Below are 19,270 nucleotides of genomic sequence, written 5' to 3'. Positions count from 1 at the left end.
AGATTATTTGATTTTAAAATGTTGTCTAATCACAAGACAATATTCAAATATGCCCTTGTACATATCTTTAAATATATGTGAACAAAGAGGAGATACATTTACTGTTCCTAGACATAAACTTCTTGCCTCTGTTTTCTTTTCTTTGTTCATGTTTAGTTTCTGTCTTTGCTTGAAGTTGTCTCTCAGAAGGGCAATTTTAATCATTCAAACCTTTTGACAAATATGTTTAAAAGAGTTACTTCAGAAAAAAATTCTGTTCATTTTGTGCCTAGGAAACGAGCAGCCTGTAAATCAGTGAATGGTTCCCACAAGTACAAAGGGAACTCCAAAGATGTCAAACCCCCAGACCTCTGGATCCATCATGAGAGACTGGAGCTGAAACCCATCGATAAATCCCCAGACCCAAACCCCATCATGACTGATACTCCGATTCCTCGTAACTCTCAAGATATCACACCTGTTGACAATTCGATGGACAGCAACATTCATCAAAGGCGGAATTCTTACAGAGGTGCAGATTTTCTCCAAATGCTTAAATCATTTTCCATTTTATCAGATTGCCTTAAATTTGGTGATTCCTATACAAGGTTAGGTTGAAAGAAATGTGTGTTGTGGGATTTGGTCAACATCTGATGAAGAAAAGCTAGCTTGTTCTGGGGGAAAGGTTCTGTACCCAGAGGAGACACCTTCTAGATCTTTTAGGTCTCTCGTCAGGCTTCACCAACTTGATACTCAAGTATTTGAGACAACTTAGACCTGTGTGCATCTCATTCTGTCCTTCAGTTGGAGGCCAGCTATCATTGTGGTGTTCAGAATCTTCTTGGTCTGGATACTCTTACAGACACCACATTGAAACATGCATTGATTCTCAACAGAGAGTAATATGCTAATGACATTTTCCTCTTTATTTCATTTCCTGCAGAAACACCTTTTCCCATTTTCTTATCTGTGAGTCCTGAATCCCCCACTAGAAATATTTTACTGCTGAGGTTGCTCATTAGCCTTGGGTACACGCTTGTAACTAACCACAATATTTGATGTCTAGGGCATGAATCAGAGGACAGCATGTCTACACTGGCTGGAAGGAGAGGAATGAGACCAAAAATGATGATGCCCTTTGACTCCCAGCCACCCCAGCGTACGTTAAAAGCTTCTCTTTTCTCTAGTGTTGCCAATATATTGTCATATTGGGGACCAACTATGAATGATCTCCTTGACTTCACTTGATCCTAACATAAAAGATAACCTACCAAAGATTTGTCACCTTGAGGGAAGACGAATCAAACAGTTGCCATATTTTGCAATTAATATTATTGAAACCAGCTTCTTTAAAGGGTAAAGAAACTTAAAAGCCACTTTCCCAGTCTCCCGGGAATAGGGAAGTAAACAGTCTCCCTAAAAGTTTATAACATCTCTTGCTGGAGAGATGAGGAAGCATTTATTGCAGCTGGGGTAGGATGGCCAGATGTGAGTGTTCCTTAGGCTTCCTGATACATACTCAGTGTTGATAGGCACCTGTGGAGTTTTTTTAATTAGTAGATTTTATATTTTAGAGTAGTTTGAAGTTGACAGTATGGAGTTTTTAAAGCAATATTTTTCAGCCTTATTTGATCTATGCCTCCTGTTTGATTAGTATAAAAGTTGCCCAACCTCCTGTATAATAATATTCGAAATTCAAAATAAGTTAAATATCATGATTAAAAGCCAAAAGCAATGAGACAAACCAGTTCTTTTTTTCAAACTACTGTGTCTTCTCCTTTGTAACTGTTTTCAAGGTAGGGAAGCCTTTCAGACTAGCTGGCACACTGCGACGTCCAGTCTAGGGTCCCCTGTACCATCCTACAGTGATAAGAAGCTACCTGCCTATTAACATCAAGTTTTACAAACTATCTGATCTTGAAGTAGTTGCTCTCACTTGAACAGTAGACCAGTAAGCCTCAACACTGTCAGATAACTAGATACAAATCCGGAAAGATCAATTTTCAATTTAAATGAGACTTTGAATTTTTTATTCATTTCTTAAAAGATGTCTCATTTCAGAACTCTCAGCCATCGCTCTGTCAACAAGTGAAAGAGAGATAAATAATCACAGATATTTTACACGCACAAAGGTGCACCATGGCACCCTCTACTTGGAGACTGATGGAACCCCTGAGTGTGCGAATGTCTGCACACACACATGCTCTCTCACACTCACTATGCACAAACATTATAGACACAGAATTCTAAAAATCAGCTTTGAAAAAGTAAGAGCCATTTCATTAATAGGTCATTTCTGCACAAAGTACTTTATGCTTCGGGTTCATGATGAAAAGAAGGGCCTGCACTTGGAAGCATGCAGGGGAAAACCAGTTTCCCTCTTATAGCAGGATCCCCAGCGTTAAAAACATAAATGCCCAAAAAGAGTAAATTAATCCATTCCAGTTGTTTTTGATTTATGAGAAGATGGTAGCCTGACAGCTAATTTGTTTTTGTATGAGACTTTAGGTCTTGCCTGACTGGCTTATTTTGAAAACTTATAACATTGGACAATTCCTGTTCCTAGATTTGTTACTTTTAAATATGTTAAGGAGAAAAGATATGTTGTACGTGTTGCTATCATTTTTTTTTTTTTTTTTTTTTTTTTTTTTGGTGGAGGGTAGGAATCTTATGCCTAAATTTGCAATTTTATTTAATTTGTGCCTCAACAGTTGGGCAGGTGAGTGGAATTTTTAATTCAAGAATCTGAAACCAGGTACCTGGAATACTTTGATCTTCACATTTTAAGATATCCACATGGCTACAGCCCTTTTTTAGAAATCGGGATGCTTTGGTGTCTGTAGTCACCAGCCACTTACCTTGACCTTAAATGGCTAAGCACTGCTAGGAAGGCCTTGCACAGAAGCATCGGGTTCTGATTCAGCTAACAGCTAATGATTGGCACCTCTATTCTAGGCAGGCACTTTCACATTGTTTTGTTTTATTTACTTCATTTGGAAAGACTAGAAATGCCTTTAAAAAGGGAGAACTCGATTTTGGTTTTTTGTGTGTGTAAGAGAGTTCTCTAGACCTAGAATGCTTTCAAGTTGCACTTCCTAGGTAAAAATCAAAAGGCTCATTCCCCTCATCCTAGCCTTAATTCTGGAAAACACTGATTCTGAAGCACCTCGCTCCTGAAAACTTTTCCAATCTTCCTCTAGAGGAGACGCTGACTCCCAAACTACCCTGAGAATCCTCCTCAGCCAGCTTTTCCAACTTGTGGTTTATTTTCCAAAGGACCACCTCAGCCTTCTGGTTCTTGAGGGCAGAGAAAGCCCCTGTTGTGTTCCCCAGACCTTGAGGAGGTGAGGGACAGTGATGCTTAAGGGTCTCTGGTTGGCTCTAGCACCTGCTTGCTTGCAATGGCCAGGACAGGAGACAGCTGGTGAAAAAAACGCATCTGTTTAATGGTCTAGAATCTTCTTCACTAGACTAACGTCAAGTGGCCCCACAAAGACCTAGGGGGTTCTAGGTGACAGAAGGTGTTTTCACAGGCTTTGAAGGCTGATTAAGTTCATCATAAAGTTGATGAAGCCCTTGCTTAGGGGAAAAAAGATCCCCCTGTGTTCCTAGTCAACCCCACCTGTTTGCCTATTTGGGGGCTTTAGAACTGATTATCTTGATTTTAAACATTCTGGTTCTACAACTACTTAAGGGAGTAGCTAAGGAAAGTTTCTTTCCAAAGCTTGTGGTTTTGTTTGTTTCCATCTCTGGGATCAGTAATGAAGCCTCATTAAGGAAGTGCTTTGTCTTCGTAGAAAGTTGTATGTGGAATATCTGTGTGGAAATTTGGATTTGTTAGCTAAATGCAGCAAATTGAATTCTTTAGCCATTGTGGGAAGGAAAGAGGCAATTAGGAAAGATCCATGTATATTTTAAAATGTGAATGGATGTGGCAGAGCTCCCAGACTGGAAGTTGTAAGAGATGGTGCCATAGGCCTGAGTTTCATGCTTTTAGTACTAGATTGAACCATAAGACTTCAGTTCCATTTGCATTCCTTTTAAGATATGAAAACTGATTAAACAGCTACTCATTCATTCGGCCTAAGTACCTATTGCATGCTCCATTCAAGAAATAAGAAAAGGTAGGATGAATTAGGAATATACTCAAAGGAGAAGGGACTTACCTTTTTAGCAGGAGAAAAAAATAATAGAAACCTAAATCATCATTTTTTTCCTTATGGATTTATGTTTTGTAACATAGTAAAATAGATATTTTAAGTAATTCATTCAATCTATGTTTATTATAGAAGAATTAGAAATATAGATCATGCAAAATTTTTGAAAAATTTAAATCCTGAGCACACTTTTCCAAAAGATAATCACCATTAACGTTTTAGATTACATATTCCTCAAACTCCTTTTTTTCTGTTTATGTATAGAGATGCATGTACAGGATTGTTGATTTTAAAAAAAAACAAATGTAAAGTCCATGGCTGTTTGTCCAAATCCAGCCAGCTGCCACCAAAAAAACCAAGGGAGGGGTTGTACTGTGTGGGAGGGGGTGGGGGGTGACCTTGCTCTTGAACTGTAATTTGTGTGTGTCTGTGCAAGCATGTTAAGCATTTCTCTGTCTTGTATTCATTCACAGCTGTGATTAGTGCCCATCCCATCCATTCCCTCGATAACCCTCACCATCATTTCCACTCCAGCAGCCTCGCTTCTCCAGCTCGCAGTCATCTCTACCACCCAGGCAGCCCATGGCCCATTGGCACATCCTTGTCCCTTTCAGACAGGGCCAATTCCACAGGTGAGAGATGAGGATCGAGCCCCAGGTGGAAAGCATTCCAAAAGAGTTGGCAAGCTGAAATGGGGAAAGACTTGCCTTGCTTAGAAGGATTTGGAATTTTTCTCAGTGTTATTTATTTATCATAACATTTCTATTCCTGACTCAAATTTGTTTCTATAAAATTCACCCCACTCTTCTCCCAAAGTTTTAGGTGTTGTTTTAGTAAAAAAATAATAATAATAACTCTAATCACATAACCATGTCTTGTTCCATCAACTTGTATCTTAATTCAGTCATATTTTCAGTTTTATTTTTTTAAAATAAGTGTGAAAGGAAACTCATACTGGGTGATTTTCAGACACTAGAGGTTAGCTTTGCCTTACTGTCACCCTACTGTTGGGAGGGTCCATAGGGCAGCCATAGGTACTTATTATGTTAGGTCTTCTATACTTCTGCCATGGACCAGAGTAAGAACAGCATCCAGGGTGGTGGGGCCTCAGGTTGCCTAGTGGGTTACTGTAATAAGTAAAGGCTGCACAGGTAGGAAATTAGCCTAACAATCTGCAGTATATTTAAAGAAACACATTGCCAGACAAACATGTCCCAGTTTCGAAACCTTAAGAAACAACAAATCGAAACAGTTTTAAGGAGGAAATAGTGAAAGTGAGAGGAACAGATACTATTGTTCCTCATTCATTGAAAATTAATTTCCACCCTCAAGTTTTAAGAAGCAAATCTAGTAATGTCTCATATATACAGCATACTCTTTTTCCATCACTCGAAAGTTATTTGTTAATAGTTATGTTACTTGAAGAACTAAGTTTTAGTGGTTCTAAGGAATAAGAGAATTTCAAGTGAATTCCATTTTAAGGGAACCTCCAAACTTCATGCTAGAAATTTAGGTCACCAGTAACATCCCGCTCTTTTATATTGTGATCAATTATAAACATACCCAAAACATCAAATGAAGATCATAACTTTATTAAGGGATGCCCAGGAACTCCCAAAGTTTTCTCCTCTCAGATCTTTACTTGGTTTGGAGAATGCTGCTTGAACTCATGTCTGAAATTGACTTTCCTACTGTCTCCCTCCAAATCCAGGTTTGGGGTCCTGCCTTTAGGAAAAGACAGTGTACAGGAGGCTGGATGGAGAATCAGAGTTCTCTGACAGTCTCAGAAAGAACAGGGACTGGAAAGCAGCCTTCCAAAAGCTGCTCTTAGAAAGCAGTTTTGTGTCTTGACTCTGCTTCTCCATTTGTAATGCAAAGGAATCTCACCACTAGGACTTGGCAGGCCTGCCTGAGTGCATGGCAGAGCCTTCCCAGTCAGATTAGCCTTCTTATTCCCCTCGGTCGAAGAGTACATGAAGGTTGGCAAGCATAGAAGTTCCCACCCAGCCCTCATCAGGTGTTGGTAAAGGTTCCATTCTGTATGGACTTAGGCAGAAGTAAAGAGAGGAAAAAGTAATGATTTGCATTACTAATGGATACCTTGCTTTAAGTGACCAAGGGAATAAAAGAAGGTAAACTAGTGATAGTCACTAAAGATGGGTTTGAAAAGTAGAACATGTATCTAGAAGTGATGAAAGTTCTCTTACTGCTGTATTCTCTCGTGTCTCTGGAACTCAGTGTTGCCACAAACCCTGTACATATGGCCTCAGCATGACCAGAACGTGGCCAGAGAGCTAAGTTCCTGCTCTAGAGAGCATTTACTTGTCTTTTCCTTAGATAGTTACTGTTACCATCACTTGATATAGGAAGAACACTTGCCGCTCTTCCAAGTCCTTGGCTGGTGTGAACTTTGTGTATCTTAAACACCTTTGAGAGGTTGAGTCAGGAAGTAGGCCCCTTACTAACTGAAATTTTTGTTGCAGCACAGTTTTCCTCATAGGCCAGTGGGGGTGCACAATTTCAGGTTATACCCTTCACAGAGAATACAGTCTGCCTGGTGCCCTCTGGAGTTGTACAACAAGGAACAGCACTGACTTGAGTAGGCTGCACTATCATTTTTTTCACATTTCCCACCATCTCTGTAGCCCTCAGAAGCTTATACACCATATTAAGGCAGTTGAGGCAGCCAAGAGGCCTGTGCGCCCAGAGTAACCTAACATATCTGTCAAAACAGGCTGACATGGTCCGGGCCGGAGTCTGCTTTCTCTCTCCTAGTCCCTGTGCCCCTCCCTAACCAGCTTCTACCCAGCCTAGATCACACAGAACAGGACCAGCAAGAGTAAGAAGTGAGATTCTCAGTGTCCCCCTTGAGAGAATGAGAAGTGTCCTAGGCTGGTAGAGTTGTCACAGCCATGCTCTCAGCACTTGAGGAGGGTCCCTGGGACCTGAGACCTTAAAGCTAAGGGGTAGCACTCATGACTGGCATGGCTTGTCTCCTGAGAGCACAGGGAAGCAAATGCATTGCTACCTCAGCAACAAAGGCAGGGAAATAGGTTAGATTTCTCCAGGTTTCTCATGCATGACTATTTAAATGGTTATTTTCCTTTTTAAGGGTAAGGATGCTAGGAGTCAGGGAAGGCCCTCCTTCAGGCCACCTGGTGCAGCCTGTTGCCCTGAGGTGGTATCCTCCAGGCCTTACCTCAGTGTGGATGGCGGTCTGCACCAGCTCACATTGTTTTCCTCACACGTGGTCTCCCTGGGCCTTGGTGTTACTTCTGCCCTTGTAGAACTAAGGACGGTGGTACTGGGCATGGAAGGGCAGTGTAGTATGTGGTGGTTCAGAGTGTGGGCTTGGGATTCAGGTTCCTGCTCTACCTGCTCTCACTCTATCCTTGGGCAATGCCTGTCCTTCCTGTACCTTCTGAAGTACTATGAGGATTGAATGAGCTAATGAATGTAAAGCATTTAGCATACTCCCTGACTTAGAGTAAGCACTCAGTAATTTACAAAGAAAGGAACCTTATCAGTTATTCAAGCCCTGTGTTCAGCACTTTTTATACATCTTCTCAGTTAATCTCCAATGAATTATGTGTTATTCTCCCTGTTTTATAGGTGAAGAAACTGAAACTCAGAGAGATTCGGTGACTGCCAAGTTCACCCAGCTAGTACGCCAAAATTAGAGTCCAGGCCTGTCTGACTCCAAATCCAGTGATTTTTCTACCCCACCATGCTGCCTTCCAGAACAATTCTGACCCCTCTTCACATCCTTTGAGATTGTTACTGTGGTCTTCCTTAGTCTTCCCTTTCTCCAAGCAGATCTGCCCCTATTTCTTTCTCTGGCCCCAGATGCCCTTCATCTGGCATAATTTTAAAGCTATTTGCAGATTTCTGGGCTGTTTGGTTGTCCAGGTCTTACTTGAGTTGTGGGGCTGTTGCTCTGGTGAGGCCGTGCACAGTCCCCCGAAGGTAGACAGAGCCTGTGGCTTTGCCTCTCCTACAGTCACCACCAGGACTTGCAGGCAGAGCTGGTACTACAGGTACCCAGCCAGCCTCGGTGACTTGACATGTTGTTATCTATGAAAGGCCAGTCACTAAGACCGTCAGTCAGTGAGTGAAATTTTTAATTTTCTTCATATATCTTAATAGACAATAATCTTACAAACCTTTATATATGCTCCGTAAAAAGTACCAAGGAGAACTTTAAATCTATAAAATCATGACCACTTAACCTGTGTAGGTGAAAAAATTCCAGCAGCTGGTTGACAAAATTGTTTGGAACTCCTTTAGATGAGTCCATTCTTACTTAGCCTTGACAGTGGTGCTAATCCCTGTTCCCTTAACTAGTACTGGTCCTAAGTACTTACTAAGCTGGTTTTAGGGGCCCTTCAAAGTAGTAAGAACCCTGGGATGTTTATGTGTTTTAACATAAACACATACGTTTAATGGTTTTTAAAAAATGCTAACATTCAGACTTTCCTGCTATAGAATCCGTTCGAAATACCCCCAGCACTGACACCATGCCAGCCTCCTCTTCTCAAACATGCTGTACTGATCACCAGGATCCTGAAGGTGCTACCAGCTCCTCTTACTTGGCCAGCTCCCAAGAGGAAGATTCAGGCCAGAGTCTTCCTACAGCCCACGTTCGCCCTTCCCACCCACTGAAGAGCTTTGCTGTGCCGGCAGTCCCACCCCCAGGTCCTCCCACCTATGATCCCGCGCTGCCAAGCACACCATTACTGTCCCAGCAAGGTGAGTGAGGGCAGCAGCACCGCTGGAGGGACCCTTTGTCCCTGGCTTATGGCAAAAGTCACCTCTTTCAAGAATAACAAGGCAAATATCCTCCCAGCTTATCCCTGCAATTGAGTAGCAGGGTGTCATTGGCCCTGTCTGGGAGGATATGGCTTCCCTCCTTTGGGAATGGATACAAACCAGAGAATGATTTGGTAGGGAGCAATACCTGACTTTTTGAATTGTGTTTTGGGTGCAGAATCCTTGATGGTAAAATCCAGGCTCGAAACATGGAGGAGCCTTGGGAAATGAACCCTGGAGAAGGGAAGGCAGTTCTTAGAATTCACACAGCTCAACAAAAGTTCTCTGACTCTTACTTTTTTCCACATTATTATTTTTATGGTGGTTTGTTTCAAAGTAAGTCATATTTTCAGGCTTTGGTCTCAGGACCCCTTTATACTCTTAAAAGCTTTCGAGGCCACAAAAGAGCGTTTCTTCAGTATTTACTGTATTAGAAATTAAAACCAAGAAATTTTTAAACTTTTATTAATTCAGTTAAAAATAATAAGACTTCTATCATGTTAAGATTAATAGCATATTTTTTTATGAAAAGTAACTTTTTTAAAATAAAAATACAGCGAGAAGAGTGACATTGTCTTATATTTTTGCAAATCTCTTTAATGTCTGGCTGAATAGAAGGCAGCTCTAGTCTCATACCTGCCTCTGCATTCAGTCTTTTGTAATATGTTGTTTTGGTTGAAGTATAAGAAGATTATCTGGCCTCACAAATATGTAGTTGGATAAGGGAAGAGTATTTTTATAACTTTTTCAGATAACTGGATATTCTTTTTTGAGATTACAGCAAAACTTGACAGGCTATAGTTTCTTATAGATTGGTTTGTAATAAACCATACCCATGAACTATTCATACTCCTTTCATTAAAATCCATTTATCGTGTACTTTAAATACACAGTATTAAACACATTGGTAATTTGGAAAATACTGGTTTGCTAAGTTATGTAGATCCTCCAAATCTTGATGCATTTCATTATACAATATCTAAAATACATACATTAATATCAAAGTCTGCACATATTGGGAGGCTCTCAAGCTCATGGTGGCAGATAAAAGGTTTTCAAAATTTTAATTTTCACTTGAAACTTAAATTTTATCATTGGCAATAAAATACTGTCCATTGTTTGTTTTTCTTTTAAGTGACTGGCTTTCTTCACTCGTTTTCTAAAAAAATATCGCCAAATGCTCAAGCCCAAATAACTGGTTCGTCAAGTTCTTCGAACTAACATTGGTGTTCCTTGATAAACATGACATTGCAGCTCACAACCCAGGTTCTCACATATGCTGTATATAAGTTAGCCATCATACTCTGGTGTATAACAGAAGTACTTCATGCCTAATTTCCATTTTGTTATAGGATATTTACAAGATGTGTAGTCAGGGTTGAGGTTTAATGAAATAATTCTTACCATTTCATTAAGGATGGTCTTACGTTAAACTATTTTTTAAATTGCAAGTGTGTGCCAGTGAATGACTTTACAGTTTGTTGCCATTCCCTTAATTTGTGCTAAGGCTCCAGCATTTTATACAATAAGTATAAAAGCAAAACATGTCTCAGTGTTATTATGAAAAGAATTTTGACCTCCCAGACATCCTACAAGGGATGGACCACTACCTTTTGAGACGCACTAGGAGATTAGTCTTTTAAAGCCAAACAGAAAGAATATTTTCCCTGGCTCTTGGATGCCCCACTTTGTCCCTCCTTCCATCTTGTTCCACTGCCTTTTCAGAGTAGGGTCACTGCAGAGTCTGTGTGTTTCCCACACCCTGAAGCAGCATTTGGACCATAGGTCCCTTTGCGAGGTCTGGGGGGAGTAGGCTCGGTCACATCCCTGAAGGTGCCCTTTCCCCTCAGCTCTGAACCACCACATTCACGCGGTGAAGACGGCCTCCATCGGGACTTTAGGAAGGAGCCGGCCTCCTATGCCGGTGGTGGTCCCCAGTGCCCCTGAAGTGCAGGAGACCACAAGGATGCTGGAAGACTCCGAGAGTGTAAGTTCACGGGGCCATCAGCTCAGCCAGGATGTCTAGGAGCATGTCCCAGGGCCTGCGCTTCTGGTGGCACTGACATTCTGTGCTGGCCCAGAGATGTGAAGCAGATTCACTCATTTAGCAGACATGCACTAAGCATCTCCTCTGAGCTGGGGAACTGTGCCAAGGGTTTGATCTTTCTCTCATACGCACTCTGGTGTATCTTGGAATAGCTTGCTTCACCAGCCCAGCTAGTGACTTTTTTCCCCCCATCCACCTTGCCACCTTCTTTTTAGTTCTGTCCTCTCTCTTTCTGGTCCTCTTTTCTTGGTATGAACCATCCACATGTTCTTTCACCCCTCAGTCCCACTTCATGACCTTTTCTGAGCAGGATGCTGGAGGGGAGGGTGCTTGAGTGGCTGCTGTCAGACCAAAAATTAACAGGGTCTTTCCTTGATCTTTCCCTCTCCGTGTTCTGCCTCTCTGTCTCCAGGTACAGGACTCTCTGAGGAGGAAAGCTTGGGGCCCAGAGATCAGGGGACATACGAACTGTGTTGACTGTGACAGAGACCTTGACAGGCCGAGCAGTGGGGTCTCTGGCCTGTGAGGTCATTGTGACCCTGGGCAGAGTGTGCTGGGGGAGCCACATTGCAGTGTAAGAAATGAGTGATTGTTGGCTTGGGAGCATAGTGACCTTGGCACCTTCTACAATCTCCGACTCTTCTGGGCCAGCCAGGATTTCAGTAGTCCAGTCTCAGGGCAGTTTGACTGTTGCAGAAATGTTGCAAAAATCAGACCAGTGAGAAACCAAGCAGCACTCAGAGAGTTGGAGAACTCGGGTTTATTACACCAGCAGTCCCAGGGGAGCTAGCACTCTGAAGATCTGGGCCCCAAGCTCAGGGGCAACTTTGCTTTTATAGGGCTTAGTTGGTATGGGCCGATTGGTTAATTTGTCCTCAGGAAGTTACAGAGCTCTGGAGTTGCTATGGGTGGCAGGCAGTTACAAAGAGTTACAAAGTGCAGGAGTTGCTATGGGTTACAGGCAGCTATATTTGTTATTTAGACAGAACAAGCAAAAGGGAGGATGAGTCTTCAGTTAATTTCAAGGTCACCCTGTCCTACAGCCTAAGCATATCTACAGATGCAGAACAAGGAGCTGATTATAAGGTTAGCCTTTTGAGTGAAAATTCTTCTTCATGACCACTGACCACTGACACTCTCTCTGGGCTCTCCTCCTGGTCGGCTCCTTGGGTCACAGCCAGTAACAGTGTTCTCTTTTCTGTAGAGCTATGAACCAGATGAGCTGACCAAAGAGATGGCCCACCTGGAAGGACTGATGAAGGACCTAAACGCCATCACAACAGCATGACAACCTTCACCAGGACGTGACTCCAGACCTGAGTCTAGAAGTCTTGGGACTTAGCCTTGAAAACGAGGAATTGTACAGAGGACGAGAGGACAGCACTGAGAACACAGAGTGAGCATGCAGACCAGCCAGGCCCCCACGCGGGGCTGGTTCCAGGCATGGCCACCTGCCTTCTCCTGGTCAGCCTGGAAGAAGCCCTTGTCAAGGCAGCTTCCCTTTGCCTGCTGATACCCTGCAGGACTGGGCACCATGGGCCAAAATTTCGTGTCCAGGGAAGAGGCAAGGAGTGCAACCTACATTTCACTTTGTGGTCAGGCTGTGTCTTCGTGCTGCGACTGCATCGCCTTTATGGAGTATAGACATCGGCATTTATGTACAATTTTATTTGTGTCCTATTTTATTTTGCCTTCAGAAGAAAAATACTATCAAAACCAAGGAAGTCCGTGGTGTTCTCCACAAGTGGTTGGCATTTGACTACTTGTTTGAATTATGTATGGAAAGTCATGACAGTGTGGGTTGTTCCAGCGGTTGGCTTGTTTTTTGTTTTTGTTTTTATTTTTTAATTCTGAGTCATTGCATCTTCTACCAGCTGTTAACTCATCACTTTGAGGGGGGAGGAAATGTTGCATTGCTGTTTGTAAGCTTTTTTATTATTTTTTTATTATAATTATTAAAGGCCTGACTTTCTCCTCTCATCACTGTGAGATTACAGATCTATTTGAATGATATGTAACATTGAAAAGACTTGTTTGTTGCTTCTGTGCAGTTTCAGTATTTGGGTGGGGGTGGGCTGGGGGGTTGGGAATAGGAAATGGAGGGGCTGCTGAGGTCCTGTGAATGTTTCAGTCGTTGTACTTTCTTCCAGAAGCCTGCAGAGAATGGAAGCATCTACTTTATTGTACTTTCCTGGCATGTCCATCTCTATTGTCATTAAGTTGCAACTGGAGTTTCATTTGGATCTAGTTTAAAATTTTTTCTGTGCAATAGGTGGGTTCGAGGAGTTAGCTGCCCTGATGTCTTGGTCAGGTCCTGATAAGAATGTCCATGCTGAGCGGTCAGGTGCCATCTTTCCACTTGCAGGAATGATGCGGAACAGGGCGAGAGCTTGACACCCCATTCCTGGGAAACCGGAGAAAACGACAGAGACCCTTTCCTGCTGTTGTCGTGTGTTCCCTTTGGGGAAGTTGAAAGTTAAGGAAGGAACTTTGTTTCCACTTAGGGCTCCTTGCTTCTCTCCAGTTCCTGTCCTCAGCCAGTCCAGCTCTCACCTCCACGTTTGAGGCAGGCAGGGGCTGCAGTACCCATGAGGCTCCCCGCTTCTTTCTGAACATTGTTCTTTAAGTAGCAGGGGAAAGAGCAGAGAGGGACACAGGAGGCAGCTGCCCCCTTCCTCTGTCCAAGCAGCTCAGCCATGCCGCTGGTTCGAACAGGGCGGCGGGAGGTTTCTGAGGTAGACTGAGTGGCCTGGCCACACACAGAAGCCTTTGCCTTTGCAAATAGTTCTTGTCTTCTTTTTCTTAGAAAAGTAAGAAGCTGGGGTGTTTTTCTTTTTAATGCGAAGACTCTTATTATGAAAAAATACAGGACTGACCCTCAGACATCTTCCTCTACTCCCCAACAAATCCCCAGAGGAGCGTGTGGAAGGCAGTGTAGAGGGCCGATGGGCTGTGGTCCTGTAGCCAAGAAGAGGTGAGCTGCTGAGGTCTGCAATGGGGACCCCAGCCCACGTGCCCTGAGCACGGCCCAGCGCCACGGGCATCCCACTTGCCTTTGTGCATTGGTTCTTTCCCCTTTTTAGGTCTTCTCACACGTTTGCTTTTCTAGACGATGAACGCTTTGTATTTATTATTCTGGGGCAATGAACAGTGCAGTGCTGGAACTCCAGCTGCCATGCTGGCTGGTCACAGAGGACAGTGCCAGGCGGGGTTCTGGAAAGCCAGCGCACTCAAACTGATCTTGAAAAGAGCACTCCGAGCACCCTGGACACCAGGAGGGCTAGATTCCCCAGAAGCTGTCTTACCTTTCGCCCAAAGAAACATGCTCGGTATTCAGGGCATTCCCTCCCGCAAACCCTGACACTTCTGTTACCTCAGGGCCTTGGTACCTGGACACTGCCACAGAGCTGGGGCGGGTGGGGGGCCTATTTTTAAATAAAATAACTGCTCAAAGTTGGGGATTTTTTTAAATTAAGAAAAAGGAAAGCTATTCTGTATTGCACCTTTTCACAATTTAATACATTTTCTTACATGTCCTGTGATTTTTGAAATGAAACCATCGCGTGTCTTGTAACGTCCTAGTTGAGCGGCTGCTCAGCAGCTTCCTTCAGGGGGATTTGGAACAAATGTGTCACTGCCTTGTTGCCTGCTGGAGGGGCCTGGAGGGCTGCTGGGGACGAGCTGCTGTACACACTTGTTTGGCCTTTTCTGTAGTTGATGCTGTAAACTCTATGGCTTTTTAAAAAACATTTTCATGTTTTTATTTAGTATTGGAAATCCAATACACTTTTTTTAATCCAATCAAACACTGTCTGGTCAAAGAGTTATTTTCCTTTTCCCTTAAGAACGCAGAACTTGGGGACCCTGTTTCCCAGCCTCAAAGTGACCTCACCGTCATCCTCACAACCAGAAAGACAGGAGCTCAGAGGGTCACCAGGGAGGTGTGGCCAGTGAGCCAGACTACAAGTGGAGGTCTGGTCATCCACTAGGTCCAAAGATGAGTCATCCCCAGCGCTGTCCCACCATTGCTGCCCTTCAGGGACCAAGAAGTCTGAGGAATCAAAGGTGGTGCCTGTCAGAGCCAAGTGAGCTCAGCAGAAAAGTACAGCCACTCCTGAATGATGCGAAGGCCAGGTCCCTGCCGTGGCAGCAGCTCGTTCTGTTGGCACACAGACGGCACCCACGCCAGGCCTGGGCCTTCCCGCTCATTCCCAATCCTGTGTCTCATGGCGTGTGACACCTGGAGCAGGTGTTTCCAAGGAACCCTGCCTGTCCCAGCCTGCCTCACCTGACAATGTTCAGGCTGCTATAACCATGGACTGAGGGGCTTGAACCACAGACATTTCTTTCTCATAATTCTGGAGGCTGGAAAGTCCAAGCTCAGGGTACCGGCAGATCTGGTATCTGGTAAGGGCCTGCTCCCTGGTTCATAGATTCATAGATGTCTTCTTGCTGTGTCCTCACGTGGCAGAAGGAAGAGCTCTCTGGGATCTTTTTTATAAGGGCACTGATACCATTCATGAGGACTCCACCACCGTCAACCTCATCACCTCCCAAAAGCCCCACTCTCGTATATCATCACATTGGGGATTAGAGTTCAACATAAATTTGGGGAGACACGAACATTCAGTCCATAACATTAAGATTTCTCAGGTCTCCGAATAGTGATGAACAAACACAACAGCCATAGGCTTGCTCTCTATGAACTTGCAACAGGGTGAGGGCTGGATGTGGAGCCCGGTGTCCTTACTAACTGCTCCCCTTGGCCCCAGGACTTATCTGCTTTGCTGCCGAGTGTACTTTATGAAACCCAAGTCCCATCATTCCCATTAATGGTGCCCCATGGGCCTCTGGATGGAATCGGAACTACCAGCGCTAAAGTCTCTGGTAGTCTGCCACAGCCTCCAAGTCCAGGCTCATGCCACGTTGTGCACCCAGTATCTTAGTCACAGAGAGCTGCTTGTGAAACACTTGTAGTCTTTGCATCTAGAACGCACTCTCCACTACCACCACTCCTGTTCTAACGGCCAGACCCCACCGTGCTGGCCCTCTTCTGCATCTGTAGATGGCGCTCTTGGCACATTTTACAGTGATTTGTGTGTTTGGGTCTTTTGGCCCTGGACTAGAATGTGGTGGGGACATAATTTCTCACCCCTCCCTGAGTGCCAAATGCCAGGGGCAGGCAGTTTCTGACAACAGCAAAGGTTGTCTCCTGGATGGATGGACAGATGGGAGGACTCATGGCCTGGATGGAGCACACAGGAAGGCATTCCCCCCTACCCACACCACTCACCCTCAAAGAGATCCCAATAGGTCCCTAGTGTTACTGGTGCTGGAACCCTTCCCTTCCCACAGCCATGGTGTCCTGGGATGAACCTGAAAGAAAGATCTGTCTGGCAGAGTTATAAATGATACCGGTGCCAGTATCAAGTGCTGGGAACTAGGGCAAGGATGTCCTTCAGAATGGGTTTAGGATGAAAATTATGAACGAGGATCTTTGTGAAGAAGAAACACCCTCTCTCCCCAGTCCATCAGCCCCTCTTCATTTTAGCCACCTCCCTGTCAGGGGCATATTCTCATCAGGAGATACTGAAGAATAGCCATGAACAGCCATCAGATTGATGGGGAAAGGGCACGGGCAGGGGCTAGAGAAGCAAGGAGCCGTGAGGGGCCAGCCCTACCCACACAAAGGGACCCCAGACAGCAGTTGCCCAACTCTTCACCTTGAGTTTCTAGCTATGAAAGAACGAAGTTTACCAGGGGGCTGGAAGCAGAGATGGCAGACAGTAACAGAAAAATAATTTTCATTTTTTATAATCTTTAAAACAACAATATTGAAAAAATGATATTTAAAATTACAATTACCCTCTAAACAGAGTGGGTGATGTTCATCTAAATCTGGTTTTGATGGTTTCGGGAATGAAAGATGGGCCTAGGGCTGAGCTCAGATAGGGTTGGAGGGAACTCTTGCTGCAATAGAGCCTAAGAAGAATTTGAAACTTCCTGAAATAATTGGGGGTGGGAACATAGCACTGGCAGCAGGTATGATCAACAAGGTGTTGAGAGAATGAAGGGCTAGATGGAAAGGTACCCGCAGTGAAACGGCCGTCCTTGAGGTGCCCCAAAGGACTTTTTAAAATGAGAAGATCTGAGAGGCAATCTGATGCTGTTCGCTCTTTGCACCTCTCTGACGTAACCCCCTCCAACTCCCTACATCTTGTGTAAAGTCAGCCATACGCACAAAGCCTTGCACGAGTGACTGGCTTCTCCTCAATTATGAAAGGGACAACGGGACCAACCTGTTGATGGACAGACCACGAGTCTGGCATGGCGAGGGTGACCATAAATGGAATGAGTTCACTCAGAGCCAGAAGTGACCAAAAGAATCTAAACTTGAGAATCCATAGAGATCCAGGAGGCAAAGGGGAGACCTTTTATAAGTCAAAAAATGTGAATTCCAATGAGATTGAGATTCTCAAAATCTTATCCAGATTTTAAGAGGCTAACTTACCTCAGGGGATGTCTGGGTTGCAATCATTGTACATGTCCACACCCTCCATCTCAGTGTCCTGGAGCAAAGCATCGTCACCCTGTCGTAGGCATATATAGCTGAGTGCCCACCCTTTGTTAATGGGTCTACTTTCTATGGACCTGGTCTCCCAAAGGAGCAATCTAGGAGCCATTCTAAAGGCTTCCCTTGACACCACAGCACATGGCTCAGCAAATCCTGCAGCTCTGACCCCCAAAGTGGCTCCTCTTCGTCGTCCATTGAGCCAACTCCTCCTTGACTCCACCACCTCAGCCTCACAAGACTGTGGAAGTGATTTTTCTAACTCCAATCCAACCTCTCCACCCTGCTCAACATCGTGCAATGGTTCCCCTGTCACCTGCCCTGAAGAATGGAGTCTCATGTGGCCCTGTCTGCCTCTGTGCTTTTATTTGCCACTTAATCTTCCCCTCGCCCAAGTTTGGCCCTAGCAATAGAGAGTCATTTGGACCTAAAGAATAAGGTGTGACATCTGACCTCTGTTCTATGCCCTTTGCCTCAATTCTCTCCCCACCCCCTACCCTCACTGCTGGCTTTGTCTGCCTGGTAAATTTCTGCTCATCTTTAAAGACCCAGCCTATTCATCCAGTCCCCTGATTGCTCTTGTTTGTATTTCTGTCTCTTTCAATACATGCAAACTCCTGAAGGAAAACAAATAGGCTTGGTTTTCGATTCTCCATCCCAGTGCCTAGGACACTGTAGGTGTTCACTAATGAACTTGCCTGGTAAGGAAGATGAACTTGAAGTCACCATGGCCCCATGCTGGGGGGATTTGACAAAGTCTTCCTGGGAGCATATATTCAGGTTTTGCAGAGGAGATGAGGCTGAGCTGAGTCTAGGAATTAACGTGAGGCTATCCATCTGGAGCGGGGGGAAGCCACTGCAGAGCTGGGAAGCTGCCAGCTTCACACGACCATCAACACATCACCTTGAAGAGAACCATCCTGCAGTACTGAGCCGGGGGCCTTTAGGACTGTTCAGTTCAACCTCCTGCCATTGGATAGCACTGTCACTATCCTCCCCAAATCCATGGGACACTGAAAAGGCAATTCTGCACCCAGTCAAGCTGGATATGGTTGGCCAGCTACTACAGGTGAGGGAGAGGCCTAGTGAGTGAAGAATAAGGTGGGTTCTTTTCATAAACTCAAAACCAGGCCTCACAGAGAATTCTGGGCAGCTTTCTGAAAGAGAGCAGGAAGAGCTGGGATCCATTCTTGAAGGCAAAATGATGGATCAGGCTCCTATAGACAAAGTTGCCTAGGAAACAGCAGGAGAACCAGGTGATGAACATTCTAGACTAACACACAGAAGGGAGACTGGCTGGAACTGAAACTAAAGAGATCTCGGTGCGGGAAGGTGGGGTCAGAGGAGTATTTGGGGCCAGTCAGAAAAAGATTTTCCTTTTTCCTTTTACCCAAGAAACTAGAAATCATTCATGGTTTCAAAAATATTCCTGAGGGCCTACTGTGTGCCAGGCACTGAGAGTGTACAACGAGTAAGGCAGCCTGTGTTGATCTGTTCAGTCTAGAGGAGAATATAGACCCTTAACAGACAGAAATTACCATCCAGCATGAAAAGCGCTAAGACATCTGACAAAATGATCTGGCAAAGCAAGAAAGGAACTTCCAACCCCGACTGCAGAGTCTGGGGGTCACAGAGGAAGTAACACTGAGAATGGTGGGCTTTCACCAGAGAAAGAAAGTGGAATTTCTTCTAGCACTTCCTGTGCTA

The 19,270-nt window shown here is 44.3% G+C and overlaps 1 protein-coding gene across 1 annotated transcript in view; it reads left to right on the top strand.

The window, feature by feature from the left end:
- The window catches only part of NEO1 (neogenin 1), a 160,938-nt gene extending 147,933 nt beyond the window's left edge, over positions 1-13,005 (top strand). The window contains exons 23-28 of the mRNA XM_011376899.2: positions 273-511; positions 1,046-1,138; positions 4,610-4,768; positions 8,622-8,885; positions 10,796-10,932; positions 12,197-13,005. Of these exons, the coding sequence (XP_011375201.1) occupies positions 273-511; positions 1,046-1,138; positions 4,610-4,768; positions 8,622-8,885; positions 10,796-10,932; positions 12,197-12,280 (976 nt within the window). The 3' untranslated portion in view covers positions 12,281-13,005. The remainder of the gene's footprint in view (positions 1-272; positions 512-1,045; positions 1,139-4,609; positions 4,769-8,621; positions 8,886-10,795; positions 10,933-12,196) is intronic.
- Positions 13,006-19,270: the final 6,265 nt, after the last annotated feature.

Source organism: Pteropus vampyrus, unplaced genomic scaffold, assembly GCF_000151845.1.
Source record: "Pteropus vampyrus isolate Shadow unplaced genomic scaffold, Pvam_2.0 Scaffold10, whole genome shotgun sequence".
NCBI classification, from domain to species: domain Eukaryota; kingdom Metazoa; phylum Chordata; class Mammalia; order Chiroptera; family Pteropodidae; genus Pteropus; species Pteropus vampyrus.
This window is presented reverse-complemented; position numbering and strand designations above follow the sequence as displayed.